At 45.1% G+C, this 21,314-nt stretch overlaps 1 protein-coding gene across 1 annotated transcript in view; it reads left to right on the forward strand.

The window, feature by feature from the left end:
- Positions 1-21,030, forward strand: part of Gldn (gliomedin) — a 58,128-nt gene extending 37,098 nt beyond the window's left edge. Inside the window, exons 3-10 of the mRNA XM_026392848.2 lie at positions 1,687-1,704; positions 2,040-2,147; positions 13,061-13,207; positions 15,384-15,512; positions 17,184-17,267; positions 17,443-17,568; positions 18,836-18,986; positions 20,462-21,030. Coding sequence (XP_026248633.2) covers positions 1,687-1,704; positions 2,040-2,147; positions 13,061-13,207; positions 15,384-15,512; positions 17,184-17,267; positions 17,443-17,568; positions 18,836-18,986; positions 20,462-20,939 — 1,241 coding nt within the window. The 3' untranslated portion in view covers positions 20,940-21,030. The remainder of the gene's footprint in view (positions 1-1,686; positions 1,705-2,039; positions 2,148-13,060; positions 13,208-15,383; positions 15,513-17,183; positions 17,268-17,442; positions 17,569-18,835; positions 18,987-20,461) is intronic.
- Positions 21,031-21,314: the final 284 nt, after the last annotated feature.

The raw sequence follows: 21,314 nt of genomic DNA on the forward strand, positions 1-21,314 counted from the left end.
CCACAGGCTGCACTGACTAGAGAATTGGAAGCCATTTTCAGCAAATCATTTTGACCTGAAATGCAACTGTCTGTATTAAAAGCATACCCTCCAACACCTATCCATCTGAGAGTCCCTATGTCCCAGCCTCTATCCATCAGTTATCCTCTAGTTATCTGAGAGGAATCTTACACAATCTTGCTCATTCCACTGAAATACTTCTTGAATTTTTAGCTTTGCCACTCTGTGGTCACCAGATTTATCCCAACCTTGTCCCTGATTTTAATTACAAAGATTTGTTTATTTCCGCTGCAATTTACTCCTTTTTCTTTGTGTCACTCCCTGTCTCTCTATGTCTCTCTCATCTTAGTTCAAATGATTCTATTTGATGTCTAGCTACAAAGAGGGTCTCAAACCCACACTGATCTCCAGCATCAACCCCCTGCTTAAGAACCTGCTGTAGATCCCCATTTCCTCTCAGAGAGAGTCTACATCTTACAGTCTACACCTTCTGGCATGGCAGTCAAGTGCTTCTATTGCCCAGCCACCTGTGTTCTGACTTAGCCTCATCTCTTACACATCTAGCTTGGCCAATCCTCTTCCTTTCTCCCACCTGAATCTCCCAGGTTCTGACCTCTGGACCTGTGCTGCTAACTCTGGTGCTGTGTGTGGAATGCCTGGCTCTTAACCTACAGCTGTCTTAGGCTCACCATTTCTTCAGGGTCATAGCTCAAGGCTCTCTGTCTTGGGAAGTCTTCTCAGACAGTTGTATGGCTAGACTGCCCCAGCACCCCTTCAGGGAAGGGGTTACCTCTCTGTAGCTCTCTCATACTGCATTGTGGTTTCAAAGGGTCCACCTTTCTCACACAGGCTATGGGCACAGCAAATACAGGGGCTGAGATTCCTTGGTAGAGTTTGGTGCATGTAGTAAGTGTTTAGCAAATGCTTGCTTTCTGAATGGTCATAGGCTTGGATTTGTGGAAGACCTTTCCAGTCTGATATTGATACTCATTATATGTGGTCTGGAGAAACAAAAGCAATTCACCTCCTCTTGTTACAGCCTCATTGACTTGTCTGATTGTTCAAGTAGACACTCTGGCAATAAGACACTCCTATCTGTGGAAGCAAAATCTTTTTTTTTTTTCCTGGTTACATGTAAATGATTCATCCAAGTCCCTTAGATACTTAGGTAATTTCACATTAAAGGAAAATGTTTGTTACCTGATCTGGGCCCTCAAGTTTTCTCAGGCTATTTCATGCAACAAATAGAAATCTAGCTGGTGATACCCCTGGGTGACCTGGAGGAGGCCAGCTGGCTGCCCAAGAGCACTGGACCTGCTCCCAGGAAAGAGACTTCCAGCCCTCCAATGACAGCAGTGGGTGGGCTGAGCTCATGGCTGAGCCCCTGGGCCAGGGCTGCACAAGAGCCCACCTGCACTGTCACTCACCTCAATTTGGTGGGCTGCTTCAGAAATTATTCTTGGTCTCTTAAAACTTAAATTGGTTCGATTGGCCAATGGATCTCTGTTGAATTGTTTTTAAGGCTCTTTTGAACAAATATGATGAACTCTACATAAAGAGGTATGAGATCAGTTTCTGAGGGTTAGTAGACGAGTAGGACATTTTAAGGAGGAAGAGGTGGTTGTGGTGCTAGGTTTTCTTTCTCCCACCTGTGTCTTATCACCTAAATTTCTTTTTCTGTTGTAGGTCCACCTGGCCCACCAGGTAAAAGTCTATCAACTTTCCTAGTTCAAGGGGAGGTTGTGGGTGGCTGGGCCCTTGGGATCCTTCCAAAGTGACAGAGATGGGGAGGGAAAGGTGTGGAGGTGACCTGGCCACATCCCATCCTTCTTCAGGCCCTCTCACTGGAGAATCTGCCATCACCATTCCTAACACCTGTCACTGTTTCAGACAGAGAAGGGAGGGAAGAAGCAGGACATGATGTAGAAAAGACGGATGCCCGCCCAGCTTCACCAGCTAAAGGAATAAAGGAAAGCACATTAACTTCAATGGAAAAAAAAAACAATTTTAAATGTTTCTATTTCCGTGTTTTAATGTAGGACCTCCAGGAGTTGATGGGTTACCAGGACACAATGGATCAGACGGACAGCCTGGTCCAGAGGGCCCAAAAGGCGAAAAAGGAGCAAATGGAAAAAGAGGAAAAATGGGTATTTTGGCAACTCTTTGAATTAATTTCCCTGTTTCTTGTTTGTTTGTTGTTTGTACTAAGGATTGAACCCAAGGGTGCTTAACCACTGAATTTTTAATATTTTATTTAGAGACAGAGTCTCTCTGAGTTGCTTAGGGCCTTACTAAGTTGCTGAGGCTGGCTTCGAACTCACTGTCCTGCCTTGGCCTCCCAACCTGCTGGGATTACAGGCATGTGCCATCACACCCAGCTTTCTTTATTTCTTGTCTCCATGATTTCACATGGAATAGTCTGAAGCTATGTACAAAGTGAGTAGGGCATTTCATTTTCTGCATGAAAAGTTAACTCCTTCCTGGAAGCCACTGTATTCTGGAATGCCAAGGGCATTCTTTTTGGTTCAACACCATCAGATGTCAAACTGAAGAGATCATCTCTCCCTGGAATTAATACCCTAATGCCCACCTTTTGACTTTCTCTGATGCATATGGAGGGAGCTGGCAGCCTTGGGAGGATTCTCCATGGCTGTGTGACAGCCGTAGGTGTGGACACTTGGTGTTCTTTCAGGGTTCAGCTCCTGTTTTCCCTTCTGTTGCCTCCTTCTTCCCAGAAAGTTCTGTATTTGACTGAAAATTAATAAGCAGATGTTGGCCTCTGTGAGGGATGTCCCTGGTTAGGGGAATAGCTCCAACCACCTACGGTGGGCACTCAGCTCATAGGGTCCTCTCGTCAGGAGCATTACAAAGAGGCATCTGGCCTCTCTATGGGATTCCTCTGCCCTGTTGTGGGTAGCAACATTGCCATCATCTCAGCAAGGACCCAGAGGCACCAAGGTATCAGATGTGTCCAGGGAGCAGAGAGAAGCAGGGGCCCGGGCCAGGGTGGGCAGGTTCTGAAGGGCTGTAAGCATCAATCCCAGGGTCCATGGAGAAGCACTGGCAGATTCAGCTGAGGAAATATGTAGAAGAAATACTAGAAAATTCTTTCAAACAGCACAGTTACCCCTTTCAGCACCTGTGCTGTTATTCCCATAAGCAATTTAAGTGAGAGCCAATGGAGGAGAAAATTGCTGAGCACCTCTGCCCCTTGGCAAGGTCTACCTGCTTATGTTCCCAGGGGCAGCCCTGTAGATGAAAATGGGTACACACAGTCCAAGACAGCTGAGGCCTCAGAAGGCCAGCAATTACAACTGGAATTACAGAGTAGTGATGGACAATTCCATGTAGAATAATAGTTATAATTATAGATGAGCATCGGCATTGAATAATGATGACTATCAGAGTACAGACATTGGATTCATCCTGGGAAGGCTCCAAACATGTGACCCAGTCCCAAGGATTCAGCAGCGTGTTTGATGAAACAGTCTGGGTGAGAGGGCGCCATGATAGAACTAGGTGTGAGTCAGGTAGGGAAGAGATGGCTTTCAAAAAGATTTCAGTTCAGGAGGCTGAGGCAGGAGGATCACGAGTTCAAAGCCAGCCTCAGCAACAGCGAGGCACTAAGCAACTCAATGAGACCCTATCTCTAAATAAAATACAATATATGGCTGGGGATGTGGCTCAGTGGTCAAGTGCCCCTGAGTTCAATCCCCATTACTCAAAAAAAAAAAAAAAAAAAAGATCTGAGACTGACGCCTGGCCTTGGGGAGATATGCTAAGCATGGAACCCACAATGTAGGAGGGCAGAAAAGAAAAAGTTCATTTATTTATGAAATGTACATTTATGTGGCAGGTACTATTCCAGACACTAGAGCCCAGAAGTGACAAAGTAGACAAAACCCTGTCTTTGTGGGACAGAGGTAAATTTCTCCTCTCCCCTCTGAAGGCTCACTGGAGTACATTGACAAAGGCATCAAATGGGAGCAGAGAGGCAGCCACGTGGTGTCATTACTCACTAGCCCAGCGTCGTTCAGAAGCTTATATGCCCTTTTTTCAATGGGGAGGGGGATGCTGACAGTTTTGATGGGTTGTCAGTGATTATGGGGGAGAATGAATGGGCCCTTGGGACACACAGACCCCAGCTTGTATAAAGGTTCTCTTTGGGATTTGAAGGTGCCTAAGGGACCGATCTTATAAGGGAAATCCGTCAGGGTGTGCTTACAGTCCTCCAGTCTTCTCTCTGAGATAGATAATGGGATTTGGGGGTGGGGTGGGAGTGGAAAGCATAGGTGTGCCCCTCTGCAGTCTTCATGTGATAACAGGAATTCCAGACAGAGCCTCTCCCTGCTGTGAGTGGGCAGAAACGAGACAAGCAAAGAGGATCTTGATTCTGAGCCTGTGTTTGAGACCTTAATGTCCTTGACATCAAATTTCTGAGCAAGCCAAAAAAATACCCATACTTAGGAGTATATGGTTCTCAGTGCCCCAACACTTTCATGAAGCTGCTCCTCTAGCTGGAAGAGATGGACAATAAACCAGAGTAACCAATAGAAGGTTTGGTCTGCTAATGGTGATGAATGCTGAAGAGGACAGGTAGAGCACCTCTCCCAGGGGAGCATCCCAGCTCCAGACTTGGATGCAGGGAAGCACTTGGGGGCTCAGCATGAGATCTGCTGAGTTTGAGATGCCTTGAGATATCTGCTGAGTTTGAGATGTCAGGGAGCCTTGGAGATATAGCTGGGCAGTTGGAGGAGACCTCAGGGCTTGAGAGGTGCTTAGGCAGTCATGACAGACAACTGGGCATGTGGGCATGAGTGTGGTCACTGAGGAAAGGAGCATGTGAGGACAAGAAAACCTGGTGGGGAGACTTGAGAACTGCAGCATCGAGTGATCATTTAGAAAAGGATCAGCCTAGAGCACTTAGCATGGCAAGGCCCTGGGTTCAATCCCCAGCACTGCAAAGAAAAAAAATATGTATTTCTATTGAAATAGTAATATTTTAGACACATTGAATGATATAAAAATAGAACATTAAAGTTGAACAGGTGTGGAGTGCTAGTCTGGGAACGTTTAGGAACCTTCCGTCTTTGGTGGGGAGGCTGACATTACCAGTGAGCAATCATCCACATTAGAATCAAAAGGTGATGTAGGTTTGAAAGACAGAGCAGGACGCTAGGAGGCACAGTAGTAGAGACAGTGGGGCAGGAGTTTCTGTCTTAGGTCAGACCCAAAGGATGAGAGCAGAGGAGGAGTCCAGAGGGAGGGCACAATATATGCAAATACCTGGCCCTGGGGACTGGGGGGAGGGCTGGAGTGCTTGTAGTGAAGTGAAGTTGGAGGTGGGGCCAGGACCTTCTAGGACCTTTCAGCTTAGTATGGGTCTTGCTGTCAGCTTCCAGGAAAGCCCTTTAGGATCCTAAGCAGAGATGTGAAACGACTGGGTGTGACTTTAGAGAAGTTAAAGCTGAGAGTAAAAGGATCCTTAGTGGTTTGCCAGGCAGGGGTGGGAGAGGGAGCTGTGGGAGTGCATTCCAGAAAGAGGGAACAACAAGTGCCAAAGGAACTGTGTTCCACAGAGATAGGGACTCAGCTGGGGCAGGATGTGCCCTCTAGCAACAATCTTCTGTGCAGCAGTAAACAGCCACCACCTACCGCTAGGCTTGCTTGCTACTAAGCACTGGGTTGCTCATTCTATCCTCATAGCACCACCCAAGGGGGGGATATTTTTGCTAGCTGAGTTCCTTCCAGATGGAGAAACCTTACCTTTCTGTTTCTCAAATAGCCCAAGCCCACCCTTGCCCCAGGGTCTTTGCACTGCTGTGCCCACTGCCCAAATTCCTGCTCCCTGCCCTTCCTCCATGGCTGGCCCTTCCATACTGCAGGACTCAGTTCAGATGTTGCCTCCTCTTCCAAATCATCCCTGCCCTCTCTGTCTATCCTCTGCTCTCTACCAAAACATTATCCTTCCCTGAAATCACCTCAGGGTGTTTATTGTGGCTGTGCTGATGGTCTGAGCCCCTAGGTAGAATGGGAGGTCCGTGGGAGTGGACCGTGTCTGTCTTTATTCTCCCCTCCAGTGCCTGGAATGCCCACTGAAGCTCAATAAATTCATTGTAGGTGGATGGACATCACTTGTCGAACATCAAAAGGCTAGTGAGTGAGTCAAGCAGGGCTTGAATCCAGGTTTCTCTGAGAGCTGGACGACTGTTCTTACCCATAATAGACTCAACTTCCATGCCCAAGGGGCTTGGGCCGGCGGAGCAGCAAGCAGGGTTATTGGAGACACCCAGAGCAGCAGCAAACATGAAAGGAGCCAGGGGCTTGAGAGCTGGAGCAGGTGATTGTTGGAGGATATGGGGCTTCAAACACCCACCCACCTGAGCCTTATTTACTGAGCCTGACTGGGAAGGCTGGGAGGCTTCCAGTCTTTCAGAGAGGCCTGCAGGATGTTTGTGAGTCACAGCCTGTCAGGGCTGTTTCCATGCCACTTTTCCCTGGGGGACAGAGAAAGGAGTTCTAGGAGAACTGCTTCCATCCCCGACTGACCATGAGGCCTTGGACATGTCATTCCATCCTCAGGGCCCTGACCTCCTCACCCCTAGGTAGAGCAGGTGGAGTTACAGCCACTCGACTATGGCTTCCCATTTTAAATATTCCACCATAGTGTCTGTCTAGGGAGGCAGGGGCTGTATAGATTTCATTATTTGTCACAGCTATAAGCCAGGCCTCGGCTGAGGTTCAATAAATAATCAATGAATGAGGAATGAATGCATGCATGAGTGAGGAGAACAGAGCACAGCGCCTGTCTGTAAGGGCTTACAAACCTGTTGAAAGAGAATACAAAGTTTACGCACGACACGTAGTCTGTAACTATCCTGGTTTGAAGACTGCTTCATACGTCACAGCAGGTAGGGCTTTGGCGCAGGAGTGACTGGGAACCAGCGTGGACACTTGAGAAGATGGTGAGCTTAACGAGCCAGAGTGCAAGACCTCTAGCCTAACAGTTGTTTCCAGGACACAGAAGTATCAAAGACCCTCAGTATCTGACCCTGGAAGCATTAAGAACCATGGTGGGATAGAATGGAGCCAGATCTAGAGCACCGGAACTTGGCTCGGTCCTGGCTCTTGCATTTACTAGCTGCATGCCCTGGAGCAAGTTATTTAGTCACTCAGTGCTGCCTTTACTTGTACCCGTTTGTAAGATAGATAATTATAGCATCGACCCCAGAGTGTTGTTAGGAAGACTAAATGAGTATTCATACAACGTGCTTAGAACAGGATCTGACACACAGTTCAATTCCGTATTAGGGCTAGCTATTATTATTGTTGTTGATTCTAAAAATGAAAAAGAATCTTGATTTTAGACCAAAAGGAAAAATTTTTTTTGGCATGTCCAATTTTTTAACTTTTTATTAGTACGTTTTAATTGATACATGATAATTATGCATATTTATGGGGAACAGTGTGGCATTTCAATACATGTACAAAATGTATAATCATCAGATCAGGGTAATTGGCATATCTGTTCTCTTAGACATGCCTCCTTCCTTTGTTTGGGGAGCATCCAAAACCGTCTCTATTAATTATTTCAAAATATTCGATTAATTGTGTCAACCACGGTTACCCTGTTTTGCTATAGAAATTACAAGCTATTCTTCCTGCCCAGTTTCACCCCTGCACTCACTAACAGTCCTGCCTCTGTCCTCCCTTGCCCTTACCCTTCCCAGGCTCTGCTAACTGATATTCTAATTTCTACTTCTTTGGGATCAACTTCAGCTTCCATATATAAGTGAGAACATGAGGTGTTTGTCTTTCTGTGTCTGTTTTGTTTCACTTAACATCATGTCTTGACCAAAAGGAAATGAAAAGGAACTGTCCTGCATGCATGTGAAAACATGGACTTAGATTTGGAGAGGAGAGTTGGAACCCAAAGAGACTGAACTGTTGTCAATTGTGCAACTAGCATCTTCTATGAAGTTTGACATTCTCGTGCCTCAAAATCAAGCATTTTCTTTATTTTCCATCTGTCTCTTGTTTTCTCACGTAAGAGTGAATGCTGCAATGTCTTCTATAAAAATCAAATGCTCATCTAAGAAACAGAAATAAATGCCCTCCTCTTTCTTCATGTTTGGGACTAGTTTTATATGACACCCTCTGGCCTCCTTCCCCCCCCCCTTAAGTGACAGATGGTACTGCCGAAAATAAAATGTCCTCCCTCACCCCCTGTCGTGAAGACGATGGAGTTGACCCCAGCTGGAGCTCTCTTACAACCCCAAGTTCCAATGCTGATGGAGATGTTTGTTTTGAGTAGGCGACACCAGAAGAAAAATAGCAGAGAGCCACTTCTAGAACAGAAGTTAGGCAGGCAAAATCCAGCCTTTCTTCTCTAGCTGAATGTGCTGATTCAGAGCCAACCAGGAGTGCCAGGGCAAAAAATATACCAGGGTCCAGATCACAGAGTACGATGGTGTCACCGTGCAGGCCTCGCAGTCCTGACCTTTGCTGAAGTCAGAGTAGAAAATGTTGCACAGAAGTCCTCTGATGGTGCATGGTGACTGGGGGAGTTCTATTTCCGACATGCATTGGCCACAGTGATTTTGCTAACAAAGACAAGGAGATGCTTTGTCAGACGCGTTGGTGGACAAGAGGGCAAAGGCAGACTGTAGGTAGGCAAACGTTCTACCTCTTTCTTAACAAGAGCTTAAAAATGGCAAGGCACACCCCAGCTAAGAGGCAAAAACACCTTTAAGCAAAGAGCTTTATCAGCTTTAAATAAATACCTGTCCCTGTGGGAGCTGCCTTACCACGCTTCATTACAATTGGAACATTTCCCGGCTTCACATATGGCCTTTTTGACAAAGAAAATAAGAGACATAAGAGGTAGTAATAAAAGAAAGGAAGGGGAAATCGGATGATGATGCAGAAAGGCTCTTTGTATAGAATAAATGACTGAAAAAGAAAACCTTGGTATAACCAGCAGATACCATTTCCCTGAGCTCCACTAAATCTGGGTCATGTGAGACCTTTAGAAGGGATCGGTTGCACTTGGCGCATTGTGCAGGCTGGACTCTATGGCAACGTCCTAATCTTTTGTCTCCTTCAGATAATGTGCCAAATTGCCTATTTAAAATACTGACAAAGGAAACATCTTCTCATGTAGAGGGCCCTGCATAAGAGCTCTTGTCAAGTGAGTGGACCTAGTGACCGTGGGCAGGGAAGCTGTTGCAAGAGATGACTCCTTTCTCAGTAATAAGCATTACTTTTTTTAATAATATATTTCTTTTTTTTAGTTGTATTTGGCTGCAATACCTTTATTTTATTTATTTATATTTATGTGGTGCTGAGGATCGAACCCAGCACCCCACACATGCTAGGCAAGTGCTCTACCGCTGAGCCCCAGCCCCAGCCCCAGCCCCAACTGTTTTTCTTCTTACTATAGTACTAAGTCCACACCAGAGGAAGTACTAACAACCAAGGGACACCCTGCAGCTCCCTCAGGGCATGACATCACCCAGATTCACCTCTGGCAGATGCAGTGACCATGGGTCTTCCAGCTTCCAGCCGTAGTTGAATTTTATGGTTTTCACTAAAGTTTTTTTTTTTTAATGGTTGATTGAAATCTAGCAAATGTTTCTTTGTTTGCTATACTTACTGACAGTGATCAATACCTTGGGGTTCTTTCATATACTGCTGTCTTACTTGGGATGATCTATGGATAGTCCGTTGAATATGGGAGGACAGAAACCATTTTGGATATTTATGACTTGTCTGTAGTCAATGAAAGGTAATAACAGATCCAGATTTACATTTGAGGGAACAATTGACTTCAATGGCAGAAAGAGCATTTGAGTACAAACTGATGGGTTGTGATGTGCTCCCCACCATTTAACAACCTGAAGAAGAGGCAGCTGGGAGAGAGCCTTTTAGGATTGGCTGGGAGGTTGATCTAAATGACCTCTAAGGTTCTTTCCTGCATGAAATTCTGCATTCTCTTGGGACAATTAGATTGTACCCCAATAGTGCTGGGTCAGATATGGTTTTAAAACTGGAGGGAGGATATTTGCAATGCCAGAGGATAACAGTTAGAAAATGGGTATTGCTCAGGTTAATGGGGTATAATATATGAACAAATGGGCAGTCACTTAGAGCCTAAAGAAGGCACAGGAACAGACAGAGCAGTCAGAGAAGGCAAAGTTGTCTTGATTACAGATGAGGAAAGGAATTGAAGTTTTGCTTGCATTAACGAATGCCTCTGGCTCTTCTTTGTTGCCTGACATCTCTGTCACTTTGAGCAGTGTCATTGTTAAACCACTTAGGTGACTCTTATCAAAATGGACAAATATTCCTGAGATAAGGTATCTCATTAATTGAACCATATCTAGCAATGTCTTTGTACAATATTATGCAACTACTTTTCCTCTCAGGGCCTGGATACCTGTGTACTCATGAGTTCTACTAGCTTTTTTATAGATGCCTTGAAATTTTCTACATGAACAGCCACGTCAGCTGCAGATAAAGACAGTTTTATGTCATCCTTTCCAATTAACATGACTTTGATCTCTTTTTCCTTTCATTATTGCACTCACTAGGACTTCCTGTTGAATGTTAAATCAAAATGATGAGAGTAGGTACCGAGTCCTGTTCCTGACTTTAGGGGAAACACATTTCTTTCACTGGGAAAGGCGACACTAGCTATAGGCTTCACAAGTGCCCTCTTTCAGACTGAGGAAATTCCCTTCTATTTCTAGTTTGATAAGAATTTTTATTAGGAATGATTGTTGAATTTTATCAAATGCCTTTTCTGCATCCATTGAGATGATCGTATAATTTTTTCTTGCTTAATATGTTAATATCCAAATTACATTGACTAAGGAGATTAAATTTTGGAGTCTATTCAGGCAGTTAGTGAAATTACTTGCAAATATCTCTGATCCTTTCAACCTTGGTTTTAAATTCTGTAATAATGGTCCCCAAGCAGTTTTTACCCTGGGGTTAATTTAGTTCCATTACTAATACATGATTTTTCCAAGATCTAATATACCTGCCAACATGAAATAACAAGGAAGTTTAAAAAAAATTTATTCTGAGACAAATACCAGTGACCATGGTATGGGAACATAATTCAAGTTACCCTGAGTGATGCACTCTGACTTGAAAGAGGTTATATAAAGTTTTAGAGCCATGTGTGGGGCATGAAGTGGTTGGGCTATAGTGAAGTGGAAAAAAATTTCTGCAGGTTTCAGATGTTATTACAGCATTCTTCGCCTTAGGGTTGGGGGAGGCTAGAGATCTGCTGATCTTAACAATACATTCCAAGAAATTTACCTGATAGGAGAATGTTAGGTCAGATACAAAAGCTGAGTAAATGGCTATTTTTCTAAAGGGCCTAAGATAGGCTAAAATAAGTTGGCTCTGGATATGTGACATTCCATCTTTTCACAATAACAGTGTTCTTCTCGGCACAGGTGGAAGAGGCTGAAGGATCTTTCATACAGATGTGGCTTCTTCAGAAAACTTCAGTTCCTATCCCATAACTTTATGGGTCTCTCCACTTTGATGGGATGAGAACTTTTCACTGTGTGGGCTCTGAGAATTGCATACTGAACTGTGAATTCTCTTCCTGGGTCTGTAGAATTTTACCCTGCACAGGTCATCAAATAGCCAGAGACTCATGGAAGTCCTCTGCAGATCCCCAGTGATCTTTCTGCTGCCAATCAATCCAAACTCAGAACTGTAAGAGTAAAAGGACTTTATTTGGGGTCTTAGGAATTGCAACTCGGGAGATGGGTTCAGATATAGCTCTGAATCAGTTTTCTGAGAAAGGCAAGAAAGGTGGGAGCTTGTCTAGATTAGTGGGTGCTGAAAAGGAACAATGGCTTTGGGCTGATAGAAGATAAAGGAAAGAATGTATAAATAGCATGGAAATGTCCAGAAAACAAGAGTCCCCTGCCTCTTGATATGTATATTGAGCTTCTGAGCATAATATAGTTCCTTCTTATTGTTCCAGATACTTTCAGATCAGAGGGTGGATGTGACCAGGTGACAGCTAAGTCCTGCTCCCTTCATGGCCTCCAGACTTCCTTATGAAAAGCTCTTTCCATGTTGTTTTCTCTGTAATTTTCTACAACACAGCTCTCTCCTCTCTGCTGTCCTATCTAGCAAATTCTAGCCATGTCCATCTCCCCAAACTGATGCTTTACTCAACTCAGGGATTTTGCTAGTCTGTTTTGGTTTTTCCCTCCCTGTGCTACTGGGAATTACTTCCCAGCAGTAAGCTGGAATGATCTAGGGTGCCCTGTCCTGTCCATGGTCTATGCGAAGACATACTGTCACTCAGATCTTGAAAGACTTCTAGTTGTGTGTGAGAGGATGGTAATTCCTATAGTCATGGCTCTCCATAAGTAAAAGCAGAAATTTCACCCACTATCTTTTATTCACTCCATTAGTCATCCTACAGCAACTTCACCTGTTTTGCTATTGTGAGTAGAAGCATTTTGCATTAGTCCAGGGCACATGCCTCTGTGGATCCTCTTCATCTGCTGTGGGGATGGTGCCAGACTTCTAGTTTGACCTTCCTCACCTTCTTTCTCCTATAGTAATTGTCCCTCTTGTGCTTCCCTCCTCTCTCTAACCTGTTGGCCCAGCCAAATTTCTAGCAAGCTGGGAGTGGCGGTGCACGCCTATAATCCCAGCGATCTGGGAGCCTGAGGCAGGAGGATTGCAAGTTCAAAGCCAGCCTTAGCAACTTAGTCAGGCCCTCAGCAACCTAGGGAGATCCTGTCTCAAAATAAAAACTGAAAGGGGTCAGGGATGTGGCTCAGTGGTAAAGTACCTCTGGGTTCAATCTGCAGTGTGCCCATGTTCACACACACCCACACAATTCTTTAGTGTATATACAGCCATTTTTCTGCCTTAAAATGGCTATGAAGGATTCTATTCAGCTCTATGATTTGATTCAGAGCTGCTTTACCCCAAAAGGATAAAGTACAATTTTTGCAAAGTGGTGTACCAGGAATCTATTGCACAACAGGCTAATATGTCATTTCCTTTCCCTCAGGGCTTCCTGGAGCCACAGGAAATCCAGGGGAAAAGGGAGAAAAGGGAGACCCTGGCGAACTGGGCTCACCAGGAAATGAGGGCCCACCAGGACAGAAGGGTGAAAAAGGAGACAAAGGAGATGTGTCCAACGATGTACTGCTGGCAGGTAAGAGGAGTGCTCTCTGGCTCCCTTCAAGGGCACACATGCTCAGAGACCTCGCTGGCTTTCAGCTCAACTGTTATTCTGTGTCCTCTCTCTTTATTGTCCTTCCATAGTCCTCTGTTTTGCATCAGATTCTGGAATTCTGTACTTTTAAAGAGGAGAAAGCGGTACCTGTTTCTCCATGTGGGCAAGATCAGATCTGAGATCTAAGTATGAGTCATTTAAATAACTTAGGTCTAAAAGCCATAGTTAGATTGAATGGGTTGAAGGAAGTTTCCTTTTTCCAAATATCTATTGAAATCCAGCAACAAGTAAATAAGCCACTCTAGAGACTTCCAGGGACAATTGACAGAGGTCACAAGCATTTTCTTCACAGTCAAGCTATAGCCATCTAAACCACTTAACAGAGAATTTGGGCAAAATTCAATGGCTGTTTTTCTAGTCCAGAGTGAAAGGGATAGTCAGCACTTGTGTGGAAGGAAGCTTAGGGGCAGCACCCCACAGATAATCACATGGTAGAAGGAGCTGATTGTCATGGAGGAGGAGATGCAGAAGAATTTTGAAATCACAGTACTTTGGAAACCATCTATATCATGAAAACATAACTTTCTACTAATGCACTCAATACACATTTATTGAGTATCTGAGAATACCATCCATGAATCAAGAACTCTGCCAGTAGCTAGAACTATGAATATGAAAGTAAGCAAGGCACAGTATGTGTCCTCAAGAATCGAGGATGGTAATAAATATTCACAATAATGATCCCAAGTCAGTCGCACAGCCAGCCAGACAGCCACCCAGGCACGATGGATTGAATGCCTACTCTTCGCCAGGCAAAAGGCCAAAGCACCAGGGGAAGATCAAGTCATGTTTAATGTACTTTGTTTTATAAACAAGGGATGTTGCTAGGCACAACATGTAAACTTTAAGGAGGGTCTGAAAGGGTCATATATGTAAATTCATGTATTTGAAATACATTTCAGTCACACAGAAAATCTACACATCCAGAATTCTCTACACTGCTGAATAAGTGAGGGGTGACAAACCTTTTATTCAGAAAAGCACCATCTTTCTACCCAATGCAAAAGGGATAGGACAGAACTCAGTGCACCTTCAGTGGAGTGGAGAAGGGGCTGGAGGGTTGGATCAGGTCCATTCTACCTACAGATCTCTGCCCCTTCCACAGTGGTCATAGACCCATCTGCAGCCCCCACTTGTTCACTCCAGAGAGACTGAAAAGGCTGACGTGGTCTGGCTGGGAAGAGGCAGCTAAAGAGACTTGATCTCTACAGTCTCAACCCTGGAGGTTAGAACAAAAGGGCTGAACAGCCCAGAGAGTGGCTTCTTTATGAATTCTCCAGAACCAATGACCCCCTGCAAAGGGCAACCACCCTCGCTGACCATCTAAAGACCAAGGTGTGACTCCCTATCCATGGGCAAGACTACAGCTGTCAAATCATCATAGCAGTGACCTCATTGGTTCTTACAGGGCAGGACAGGGACCATGAGACTTAATGTGGAGACGAAGAAATGGCTCTCAGAAAGGTTTAAAAAGTCACAAAGCTGAATAGAAGCAGAGCTGAAGGAGCTCCTGGTTCATCTCCTTCACACAGCAGTGCCTCTCATATCTGGCTGCATATGAGGAAGCTTTTAAAAATACAGAGGCCAACCTGCTCCCAACATTCTGATTGGTCAGGATGGGGCCCAGGCTTCAGAATTTTGAAACCATCATTCTGGGTTCCACCATCTTCCGTGTTCCACCAAGCAGTCAGGGCTGAGACCCACTGACATGAGCCTGTTCAAAGGAGGAGCTATGCCGTGACAGCTGAAGCTGAGTTCCAGCTGTCTGCAGGCTGTGACCTCAGCAGATCACTCAGCATCCCTGAGACTCCAGCTTCTGAGAGGAGTGGTTTGGGAGACTGAGGTGGAGATCTGTAAGACTCTTAGCACAATTCCTGGCACATAGTGGGTCCTCAATACCTACTACGGTGGCTCCTCAACTCAGCAGAGATAAGTGCTAAGTTGATCACCTCTGGGAAGGGGTGAGCTCAGTGGGCCCCCCGGAACTGCTCCCTTGTCCTTTCCCTCATGTGAAACCCCATCTCTGTTGATAACTCTTTATCAATTGTTCTCCCTCTTCATTCTCTATCTCCTCACTTCTTCTCTGTCTTTGCAGGTGCCAAAGGTGACCAAGGCCCACCTGGACCCCCTGGACCCCCAGGCCCTCCAGGACCTCCTGGGCCTCCTGGAAGCAGAAGATCCAAAGGCCTTCGGCAGCCAAACATGTTCAATGGCCAATGTGCAGGTCACCAGCCCCTTCCACTAATGACCCTAAATTCTTGATCTGCATTCCAGTCTATGTGACCAGATTATTTAAAACTGAGGGGGTAGATTTGCCCTGAAGGGGAGCTCTCCCTTTGAGACATGCTCACGGAAGATCTAAGCCATCTATCCTGGGAAAGAGGACAGAGAAAGGCCTAGAATTGAGCCTCCACCTATTTCCCTCACCTTTTACCTTCACTTACCACCAGACTGTTCCTTCTCCTTGCCATATCCATCATCCCTCTCCCTCAAGTGGTCTTGAGGACTGAGCTTTATGTAGCCACAAACTCATGGGAGAAGAAGGGCTTGGCTGATGCTTGGGAGATCAAGGGGCAATCAGATTGGTGAACCCTGCACACACATTAACAATAGAACTACCATCCCCACCACACTGATGTGTGTGTGTGTGTGTGTGTGTGTGTGTGTGTGTTTGTTTCAGTATTTCAGTGTGGAAGATCTTACCCTGGGGCCTCACGAAGTCACTCTACCACTGAGCTACCCCCGACCCATCCACTACTAATTTTTTGTTGTTGTTGTTGCAATAGTTTGTCTTCTTATCACTATTTTTTTAGTATTTGGTTAACAATGCTCCACCAGTAATTTTTGAGCACTAGTGATGTGCAGGCCTGGTGCCAAGCGCTGAGTTCTCCTAATTCTCCAACCATCCTGTGATATTGGCATTGTTATTGTCTCCCACTAACAGATACAAACTGCCACGTGAGGAGCTAAGTAACTTGCCCAAGGTCACTCAATGAGTAAGTGACAGAGCTACAATCCAAATCCAGTCTTGTCTAGCTGTAGAGCTTCCCCCTCCTCAGACCGTTGCCCTTTCACAGATGGAAAGACACGCTTTGGGACCTGACCCAGGCCTGACCTCTGGCTAACTAAAAATCAAGGACCACATGAGTGGGAAGTATTTTTAGGGTGACCTTAGAATTTTTTTCTGTAAAGAGGTGACCCAGGGAGAATCACCTAACTTAAACTGCGAGAAGGCACAACTGAATACCGTCACTGCAGGGGCAGACTTTGAGGAGGATCCTGACTGGAATTTCTCTCAGATTTCTCTGAAGGGCCCATATTCTATTTGATAAACGGCTCTTTCCAGGAGACATGACAGGGAGAGGCACTCAGCTGTTAGAGGGGACAAATCTGGCTTTCAAAGAAGTCCCTGCTCCTCCCCTCGATAAATGGAGCCTGATCATAATTCTGCCTAGCAGTTAGCATGATGCAGCCTTGTTCCTATCAGACATCCTATTAGAATTGTATTATCTTAGTAACTGCGGTCATGGAGAGCTTGCTGGGAACTCATCAAGCAGGGGAGGAAATTAAAAGTATAACAGCTGGGGGCTTCTTAAGAACAAGCAAACAAGGGGCTGGAGTTGTGGCTCAGCGGTAGAGCGCTCACCTAGCACTTGCAAGGCACTGGGTTTGATCCTCGGCACCACACAAAGATAAATAAATAAAATAAAGTCATTGTGTCCAACTACAACTAAAAATATATATTTTAAAAAACAAGCAAACAAGAAACTTGGTGGACGTAGTCTAAGGGATGTTTATGGAACTAGAGTCTGGAATGAGGTGGGGAAAAGCAGCAGTTCTAAAGCTGTGCCAACTGCATTTGCTTTGATTATTATTATTGTTGTTGTTGTTTTAGGTGAGACGTGTGCCATACCAAACGATGATACCTTGGTGGGAAAAGCTGATGAGAAAGTCCATGAACACCATTCCCCTCAAGCAGGTACACCGACAAAGCTTCCTGGGGCGAGGGGCATAGCTCAGTGGTAGGGCACTTGTCTGGCATGTGCAAGGCTCTGGGTTCAATCCCTAGCCATGAGGAAAAAAAAAATATGTCTTGAATTTTAAAAATTAAAGTCATAATTGGCAGGTAACTTTCCTTTTTCTTCTTCTGGCAGATTCCATGATCACTGCCATTGGAAACCCATCACAAATATTAAAGGTTACAGAGACATTTGGGACTTGGATAAGAGAGTCTGCTAATAAGAGTGATGACCGTATCTGGGTGACTGAACATTTTTCAGGTACTTTCATCAACAGAGGATCCAAACCTGCTGTAATTGTATTTTCATCTGTCACTTACCTTCAGGCTTATTCTACGTCTGTTTCTGAAATCCCTGCTATTATTGGTATACTAATTGCTCCTTATTTCATAAAGTACAGTCAGGGGTCAGAATACATACCTCCCTTGAACATGCTGGTTGGAGAGCCTTGCAGTCCTAGTCACAGGGACACAACCGGGCACCCCCCAATGTAGCCTGTCCAGTTGTAGGCAAAGTATCCGAAAGGATACAACAACATGATGACTGTAGGCCTTATAATCCCCAAATCCATAATGTGGAAGAAATGTCAGAGGCAAATTCTTTGTGCACCTCCATCTTTCTCTAGGTTTGTACCATTCAGGAGAATGCTTCTTGGCCATTTTTCTCAGATATCTGGTGGACCAGGGGAGAAGGTACAGGACCATCCTGCAGTCACACTTCATCTAATTTTGACCCTAGTCATGCTGGTCTAAGGAAATGTGGTCACACATTGTCTATAACAATGGCCTCATTCCAGAATGTGTCCCGCCATATGCACTCATTAGAGAAGGAGCTGAAAAGAAACAGCTTCTTTATTTCCTCAGGGCTCACTGGTCAGCCAGTAGTAACTGTCCAAATTACCAGTTGAGAAAGATTTGAGGCTTAAAAGACATTAGCAGTAACTGTTGTGGCATGCAGGAAGAGGCAGGAGGCTGTGAAAGGTCCATCCATAAATGCCAGGTATTTGCTATTTCTGGTATAGACCTATGCTGCTCAATAGAACATTTTATAAACACTAGGCCAGGCATGGTGGCGCATGCCTGTAACCCCAGCAACTCAGGAAGCTGAGATAGGAGGATCTCGAGTTCAAGGCCAGCCTCAGCAACTTAGTGAGACCCTCAGCAACCTAGCAAGACCCTGTCTGAAAATAAGAAATAAAAAGGACTGAGGATGTAATTTAGGGTAAAATGCCCTGGGTCCTAAATGTAATACCAAAGAAGATTTTATAAATATTAGAGAGAGGGGTGGGGAGGGGGGACAGGGCCTCTCTGGAGGAGCCAAGCCAATTCTGTGATGACCATATCTGAATGATTTGTCAGGAACCGATAGGGAGAGCTGGACTTTGGGAGTCTCAACTCTTCAAACTGGACAAGAGACCTTAGGGAACATGTTGCTCTTACCTTCCCTCCTTTTAAGATCCTCCCAGACTCACTCCCCAGCTGTGGTTGCTGGAGGTAGGTAATCGCCTTCCCCTGGCTTTCCCCTGCAGGCATCATGGTGAAGGAGTTCAAAGACTGGCCCTCCCTTCTGAACGGCAGTTACACCTTCATCCACCTCCCGCACTACTTCCACGGTTGTGGGCATGCTGTTTACAACAACTCTCTCTACTACCACAAAGGGGGCTCCAACACCATAGTGAGGTGAGCCACCTGGACCTCAGCTCTGTCCTCTGTGCCCTTTTACTGCACCCCAGAGAGCACCTACTGTGTGGTACTCTGATGACCTTAGGAGTGGGGACTGTGTCTTTTTCATCTTTATGACCCTCAGGCTGGCACATAAGGGAGGTCAGTCAGGGTTTGTTGACTGAAGGCATCACAGGACAGTGACAGACCTCTCTATCCAAGCCCCTGCCTGGGGTTTACACTAATTGCTGGTCTGGACACGGGGTGGGGTGGGGGTGGGGGTTGAGGCAAGGTGGAGGGGCCATGAGTAGTAACATCTGCACTTCCTCATCCTTGGATGAACTTGTAGCTCCCTCCAGGTGTCACTTCCTGGAGGCATCAGTATTGTTTTGAAAAATTTGGGGTGTGAGGAATTTCATGTCACAATTGAGATCACTGAAGACTAGGGACGCAGCCTTTCAAAGTCAGGCATCTCTGCCTTCAGATCCACTGGTCACACCTATGGGTCCTCACAACTACCCCAGCTCAGCTCACCTCCTCCCTCTGCTTTCCCAAGGGGAAGGGGAGACTAAGGGAGACTGTGCCCCAGGCAGCGTCTGAGTCTTCCTGCTCTCCGCAGGAATTATGTCCACAGATGCACACACACCAAGATTCCTGTGCTGCTCAATGGCACCCTCTGGTGTTTTATTTTAGCCTAACGTCACTGCGTTGTTATTTCTGAACTGAGGTCATTTTTTAATCATTATTCACTTTTTTGAGTCATCTAGATTTGTCAAAACAAAGCCTGTCAAATCAGCCCCTGGGAGATAAGGGGCATGGGATTCCATGCCACAGTTCAATTTTTCAGCCACTGACCTGACAAAAAAGATTGGCATCACAGCCCTGACATTGCTACATGTCTTCTCAGCTGGCGACTTTTAATTTAAAATAATATGGATTAAAAAAGAAATTCCAGCAGGAAGTAAAGGAATTACCAGCAAATTTGGAGTTAGAAAAAAATCCTAAATTCCCAATCTGGCTCTACTTCTTCTATTTGTGGACTCATCTTCTCCTTTTTCTTTTATAATGAAAGGAACAGACTAGGTCATCTTTACAGGCCCTTGTAGCTCTGAGAACCTTTGAGAAGACAGTTGGAATCCATACACCTGAAGATGAGCAAGGTTAAGTGGTTTTCCCAGGGTCACATGGCTAGTAAGTAGTTGCTTAGATGTGAATTAATTCTGACCCCAGGGAGGATTGTCCCTGACCCCATACTGCTGCCTCCCTGCTTCTTTGGCTAGCACAGGCTAGTCACTGTCCTTTACATCCTAACTGCCCACAGAGTTGCAAAAGGACCAGCAGAACAGGCATTACCTGGAGCTTGTTAGCAATGCAGAATCCCAGGCCTCACCCCAGGTCTACTAGCTCAGTTTAAGGCGTTTCACAAAACCACCTTTTCCAACAGAAATGGTAACTTAGATCTATTTTTTTGTTGTTGTTTGTACACATTTCAGATTTGAATTTGGCAAAGAAACATCCCAAATTCTGAAGCTCGAAAATGCCTTGTATTTTGATCGGAAATACCTTTTTGCAAATTCCAAGACTTACTTCAACCTAGCTGTAGATGAAAAGGGCCTCTGGATCATCTATGCCTCGAGTGTGGATGGCTCGAGCATTGTTGTAGCACAGCTGGACGAAAGAACCTTCTCAGTGGTGCAGCACATCAATACCACGTACCCCAAGTCCAAGGCCGGTAATGCCTTCATAGCTCGGGGAATCCTCTACGTCACAGACACCAAAGATACGAGGATCACATTCGCCTTCGATTTGTTAGGAGAGAAACAGATTAATGCAAACTTTGATTTGAGAACTTCCCAGTCTGTTCTTGCCATGTTATCATACAACATGAGAGATCAGCACTTATACTCCTGGGAAGATGGCCATTTAATGCTTTATCCTGTGCATTTTTTGTCAGCTACGTTTAAACAGTGATGAGCTGCCTTCCATTCCCCTCCCCTCTCCTCCATCCCCACCACCAGTACATTTCAGGTGTTTTCTGGGGTCACTTCTATCCAACAGAAAACTTGTCTAAAGACAAGTGAGGTAGCCAAGGTACTTAGAACATAATCTTATAGCAAGAGTGTTTGTAGTCAGTGGGCACCTTTAAAATCAGATTGCTTAATCAAATAGCAACAGATTGGAACTTAAATGGTGAGTTCTCCATAAACAACTCATTTAGGCAAGTTAGCTCTCCTTCTTTGGGCCTTGGTTCCCCTGTTAATAATATAAACCATCTGGTTAAGGTAATTGGTAAGATGTTCTCTAATTGTAGAAAATTTTGAGATTCTTGGCTGTTATTCTTCTCAC

Source organism: Urocitellus parryii, chromosome 6, assembly GCF_045843805.1.
Source record: "Urocitellus parryii isolate mUroPar1 chromosome 6, mUroPar1.hap1, whole genome shotgun sequence".
NCBI lineage: Eukaryota > Metazoa > Chordata > Mammalia > Rodentia > Sciuridae > Urocitellus > Urocitellus parryii.